The 5,614-nt window shown below is 49.0% G+C and overlaps 3 protein-coding genes and 1 non-coding gene across 4 annotated transcripts in view; 3 read left to right on the forward strand and 1 right to left on the reverse strand.

Annotated features, from left to right (window-relative positions):
- Positions 1–38: 38 nt before the first annotated feature.
- On the reverse strand, positions 39–425 carry Pmar_PMAR012042 (hypothetical protein; the record flags this gene model as incomplete). The annotated part of the gene is made up of 1 exon (XM_002766271.1): positions 39–425. The coding sequence occupies one exon, from the start codon at positions 423–425 to the stop codon at positions 39–41; it is 387 nt and encodes a 128-aa protein (XP_002766317.1).
- A 2,245-nt stretch (positions 426–2,670) lies between these two features.
- Positions 2,671–4,620, forward strand: Pmar_PMAR012043 (hypothetical protein). The gene is made up of 11 exons (XM_002766272.1): positions 2,671–2,836; positions 2,884–2,995; positions 3,040–3,170; positions 3,220–3,312; positions 3,355–3,510; positions 3,559–3,659; positions 3,706–3,811; positions 3,860–3,990; positions 4,039–4,226; positions 4,271–4,363; positions 4,409–4,620. Exons 1-11 carry the CDS (start codon positions 2,691–2,693, stop codon positions 4,538–4,540), a joined length of 1,389 nt encoding a protein of 462 aa, XP_002766318.1. The 5' UTR covers positions 2,671–2,690; the 3' UTR covers positions 4,541–4,620.
- Positions 4,621–5,108: 488 nt separating this feature from the next.
- On the forward strand, positions 5,109–5,181 carry Pmar_PMAR012044. The gene has a single exon. It is a non-coding gene; the product is annotated as a tRNA-Phe (tRNA).
- Positions 5,182–5,419: 238 nt separating this feature from the next.
- The window catches only part of Pmar_PMAR012045 (Aldose 1-epimerase precursor, putative), a gene marked incomplete at both ends in the record, with an annotated part of 1,686 nt that continues 1,491 nt past the window's right edge, over positions 5,420–5,614 (forward strand). The window contains 2 exons of the mRNA XM_002766273.1: positions 5,420–5,440; positions 5,609–5,614. The exon at positions 5,609–5,614 is cut by the window's right edge and continues 4 nt beyond it. Coding sequence (XP_002766319.1) covers positions 5,420–5,440; positions 5,609–5,614 — 27 coding nt within the window. The remainder of the gene's footprint in view (positions 5,441–5,608) is intronic.

Genomic DNA, 5,614 nt, shown 5'->3' on the forward strand with positions numbered 1-5,614 from the left:
TGCCCTCAAGTAGCAGAGCACTGTGCTCTGCTTGCTTCTCAGTTGAATCTATTGGCGATGCGCTGAATAAGGGAAGGCCTCTTCTCCTCACCCTCCTGTTGTTCAACACTAGCAGGCTTCACCATGGCTTTCTGTTCTTGGGCACTAACAGGCATCCTCTCCGACTTCTTTGCTTGCAGAACATCGATAAACTCGTCCATATCCTGACTTGTCTCAGCCAAACTTTCTACCAGCTGTTGAGCATAAAAAGTCATGTCATAAGATCCAAGTCGTCCAAGAAATCCGTTGCGGCCTGAGCAGCACACTGTAGAATCGTCATCGTGATCATAAACCTCAACGTGAACATCCAAGATCGGAATAGTATCGGACTTCTTAGTCTTTTCCTCCGCAGTTCTGGAAGCGTCTTTAACGGACAAGTCGTTCATTTCCCCAAACTCGTCAGTGTAGAGAAGACGATAAGTAACACCTTCCAGTTGCTCGGGCCAAACCTCCTCGATATCATATAGGACACATGTAATTCCATTGTTCCAGCACTGTTACATCCTCTTGGTCAAGCCAATCCCCCCGGTGAGAAACCCAACACTTGCATCTGCGCTTGATGATGAGTTTGTCATCAGAAGATGTTTTCAACTTGCTACCAAAGTCTAATCACATCCTGATGTTATCGAACGGCATTACCCAGAAGCCCCCCTCATTCCGGAGCCCTTCTGCACCACCAACATCAAACAACTCGCAGACTTGACGCAAAACGCTACGAATGAACAAAATTCCGCACACACTTATGTGGCCTACATCTCCTACGCAACGTACACGAGTAGATCAACTAGGGAGAAGCAAAGAAGTCAAGACAAACAGAATCACCGTTTGAGGCGACTGCCCAGATCGTCGTAGTGGTACCTCCACGCGCGACAGTCTCCCCCCAGTCGGCGATAACGTCATTCATTCAAATAACGGTTATTCAATAACCGCGGGTCACGAGAGTCTCGCGGCTATCCTTCGGCAATAACCTCGTAGGTGTAAGCTTTTGCGGAGCCATCACCTTAGAGTCCGTAGCACCTTCCGGCGCTGCATCCGCCATGAGAGTAGTTACTACTCTCATGGCGGACGGAGCAGCAGTACACTCAGTAGTACCATCGGGATTCAAACACATCGGGAAAAAACGTCGACCGTCCTCGCTGTTACTCCCCGACGGTCACTCTCTCGCGTTTGAACCCCGCATCGCAATACTAATGTCGGAACTCCCACCATTCACACTCCCCGCGACTACACTCGAATAACCAAAGTCTCAATGAAAGGTACGAAAGGACTCGATTATTGCAAGTAGTCATAACAACATCAGACATGCTGGGCAATCACATTGCCGTCTCCAATAATAAGCAAAAACCCACGGAATTCGGTCAGTTCTCTTGTCCGTATACGACAACTATAGTATGTAGATGGCTACCGAAGCGAGAAGAGTCGGAAATGATTGATGGCTCGGCAGCTCAGCGTGGGAAAAATCGATTACTGCTACCTCAATTGAATATCCTCTCAACTCTCGACGATCACATAGACTTGATCATATTAGCTGCAATTTCATTCAACTCGGTGGTCGACGCACCCATGATAACATGTGAACCCTTGGGGGAAATATCGGCATAGATCTCAGTCACAATGATACTCACCTGCTCTGGTGAGTCTTCCTCCTCAATGTCACCATGGCATCCTCCAACTCCGCAACACCATCATGCTTTATCTTGCGCCTGCCATCGATACTGCAATCGTCAGTATTGGAATGTATGCTTCAATTTGCTCACCTGAGCCCAAAGTTTTATTTTTTCTTATCATCTATACAAGTTCATACTTTCCCAAACTGTGCTAGGAGAGCCGAATGCATTGCGGAAGACCGATGAGGCGCCCACCGGGTCTCTCGAATGGCCTTCTCGATTGCCTCTCCTCCACCAGCTTCTCAGCCTTCGCTAGTCTTTGCTGCACTCCCCCATGTGACCAGGTTGAAGTTCCGAGGGACTCACTCGGAGAGAGAAACTCCAACTCAGTGTCTAGCAAGCATCAAGCGCAACTCAGCTGAGAGAAGGGATCAACACGGGCTGAACACTCGTCCCAGTCTCAAAAGGCCACCATTGTTGTTCAATCTCCAATTGACGCATCTCTCTGTCGATCGGACTGAGGCCTCTCACTGACCATCACATATATTTTGCCCAGACACGCGGCCACCGTAACCCTCGAGCCACTAGGGTCATATCAGCTTCCATTTGAGCTCCGAATCGCAGTGCCGTCAAGTGCAGCCTACAACCACCATCTGAGAATGGACAACACATGAGACGAACAAGCACGAACTAATCGGAGCACCAAGGAGCACGCGTTGTCCTGATGCAAAAAACGGTTGACTGTGTGCAGTCGCTGTGTTCACGTTCCCATGCACGGTGACAACGGGGCACCTAACTAGGATAGCAAATCCCAGCAGACGAAGTCATTGCTCAGATAAATTGAGTATCCATGGTATTACTTTCTCATATAACGACGAGTGCTGAGTTCGAGCCAGGGTGCTTCGGGTGAAAGCTTACATGCAATGTACATGCAACCGTTTCATTGAGGTTCGCTGGGGGCGAAGTCTGATAGCTACGCACTCATTATTGCTCTTACGATTGTTGGTATCTGGCTGCCTTCAATAGTATTGTGGATCCCCAGACATGTCTCGGAGAACATCATCTGATTCCGAGTACGTCCCTCGTCACCATTGGGAGTCCCTCGCCTGGACTGAGTATGGCATGGACGCTAAGTTGGATGTGCTGATGCGAGTTCTACCAGCGGACCTTGTCGAAGGCCCTATTGCCAGGTTGGTGACATCCTTCTCATCCCCTGTGGTCAGTTGCTTTTACTCAGATTCTTCTATCATTCTGATGCCGTCCCACACATCATGGTAATGGGAGGACGTTCTAATCAGTTCGCCTATCACGACGAATCTGTCATCTTCGATACATTCAACGAGCGATGGGTACTGTACTCTGCTACAGCATGGAGGTTGAATATTCTCATCAGGCGACAGCTGGTCCCCTCCCAGAAGGTTTCAGCCGAGTCGGGGCAGGGTGCGCTGCCCTTCAAGATGGCAGGATCCTCCTTGTGGGTGGCTATACTGATAGCGTCACTAATCCTACTGATCGATGTGACATGTGAGTCTGCGGTTAGAGTGGTTTCTCGATGTTTACCATAATTTGCAAGATACAATCCCGAGACGGGTATGTGGTCGCCTGCAGCGCCCTTGTCTGTTGGTCGTTTCGGCCTCGGTGTGGCTACTGTTGCTAATGGATTTGTGTAAGTCCGATTTTACTGCATATTTGGAGAATGTCTACGTAGATACGCGGTTGGAGGGAATACTGGTCTTCACGGCCCGACATCTCTAGTAGAGTATTACGACCCTAAAGAGGATGCATGGTTCCCAGCACCGCCACATCATCAACTCCCTTACCCCACGGCAGGAGGTCGCCTCGTCTCCTCTCATGGAGGAGTCATGTACGCGGAGATTCGCTGGGGTTACTTCATGTTCCACTTCGGTGTCAGGTTGCACGTTGTCGGTGGCTGCAGTGACACCTTCACAGCGTCGGAGAACATCCTCACTGTTGATATTTCTAAGGACTTTACGAATCTGGAGAACTTCCGCAGTAAAAAACAGTATTGTTTTTTTCTTTAACTTCGATGCTTGATCAGGTTCTAACACGAATCTTCCGGATGAAGTCGGCCGGTGGACTGTTACTCACAAACTGAGTACTCGGCGAGCTGCGGCAGCTGTCTGTGTTGACGAGAATGATAATCTGTAACACGGTCTTGCTACGTCCCCAGGCAGCTGTTTAGTCTTCGCCAGGATCGTCTCCGGTGGATTTACTGAGCCTGGCAGCCCCGAGCGTGAACTCTCTAGTGTTGAAGTTGTAGACCTGAAAGACTGCGGTGCTCGAGCACGCGTGATTGGAGACATGTCCTACAAGCGCGGAGGCTGTATGCGTTCGGATTCGTATCGATCCGTTGGCTCATGTTCTGTTCTAGGTGTCTCCGTTCAAGTCCCAAGCGTCGGTTCTGTAGTGATCGGTGGTGAAAGTACCTTGCAAGGGTCATCCAGCGGAGTGCCTCCATCTCCTGATCTTTTTGTGAATCATGAGGAAGAGGATTTGTGCCGCATGGGAAGTCCTCCTCGGCCACCGTCACCGCGGAATCAGGCGAGATTCATGTCACAGGTGAGTTTCCTGCTCCCTCTCTTACAGGATTGTTCCTCCTGCAGCATGAACCATTTACACCTTTGCCGAATCGATCGAGAGCTCGAAATGATAATCCAGATGAGACTGTTTCACCAGTGGTACTTCCTACATCTGAGGTATGCTCCACACGCCTCACTGTTCATGCTGATGAGTCTGACCAGGTTGTCGGAGTTGGCAAGTGGTCTCTTCTGCCCTTGATGCCCGAGGAGCGCACGGCAGCCGCTGTCGCTGTCGTTTGGAAGATTCCGAGTGGCTTCTTCTACAAACCGTTGGTTGATTTACTCGCTGTATAATTCGTGGTACATCTACAAGCTGAGCGAAGTAACCTGCTGGTCTCGCTCATGTATCCACCAAGCTGAATGCATGATAGACAGTGATAATTTTCACTGAAAGTTTTGGTTGTAGTTTGGTTGTTTGAATTAATATCTTACGAGAATTGTGGCAATACGGACATACGGAAAATAACCGAGATTCATTTGGCTCTATTTTTTTTGAGAGTTCTGCTCCGTTTGCCGACATTCGTATATTGCGCTGAGAACAATTTTGAACGGATTTTATATAGGGACGGTGTCAAACGACGACGTTTTTCCCGGTGAGTTTACTAGCTCGGTTTCTAGAGATGTTATTGAGTGCCTGTAGCATTACAACACTGGCCGCCAAATTCTGGAATCTTCGGGAGATTGAAAATCATGTCCACGTACTTCAAAACCATGGCCAATTCACTGAACCTACTGCCCGCTGGATTGGAACTGGAACAAATATAAGCCGGATAATTCTTGCCATATCATCAAACGATTATAGGTACTAGATCGTGCGATTATCATCATCACTCCGTACAAGGTCACGAGAATATATTTGTAAGCCCAGATAGCTCAGTTGGGAGAGCGCCAGACTGAAGATCTGGAGGTCCTCAGTTCGATCCTGGGTCTGGGCATTTCTATAACCAAGGCTTTGTAGTCGTCTGGGATAGCGATGGTCGAGCTTTCTTCGATCTATAGTCCCACAGGACTCAGTTCCTAACTTGGCGTGCTCATACTGGGGAAGGGAGTCCCTCCGAGGGACTTGAAACTTTTTTTAGGAAAGAACAAATCTGGGAAAGGTCATTGTGTGGAAGGGACATGGATGACGGAGTATTCGTGGGAAAATGTATGGAAGATAAGATCAACTCCGTCATGTGTTGCAAAGAAAATACTGTCAAGTCGCTATCGTCTAGTGGTTAGGACGTCACGTTGTGGCCGTGACAACCCCGGTTCAAATCCGGGTAGCGACTTTTTTCGCCAACGCGCGCACCACCGTCTTTTCGTCTCTTCGCTTGTCTGTCCCATATTACCCCTTCCTCCCGCACTCCAAACCTCTCTTAGATCTCC

The sequence above is a fragment of the Perkinsus marinus genome, assembly GCF_000006405.1.
Source record: "Perkinsus marinus ATCC 50983 genomic scaffold scf_1104296973172, whole genome shotgun sequence".
Taxonomy (NCBI): Eukaryota; Perkinsozoa; order Perkinsida; family Perkinsidae; genus Perkinsus; species Perkinsus marinus.

Coding starts and splice junctions, on each gene's coding strand:
- Pmar_PMAR012043 (XM_002766272.1), top strand. CDS start 2,691: ATGTCTCGGAGAACATCATCTGATTCCGAGTACGTCCCTCGTCACCAT. Junction 3,660..3,705: donor GAATCTGGAGAACTTCCGCA/GTAAAAAACAGT, acceptor ATGCTTGATCAG/GTTCTAACACGAATCTTCCG. Junction 3,991..4,038: donor GTCCTACAAGCGCGGAGGCT/GTATGCGTTCGG, acceptor GTTCTGTTCTAG/GTGTCTCCGTTCAAGTCCCA.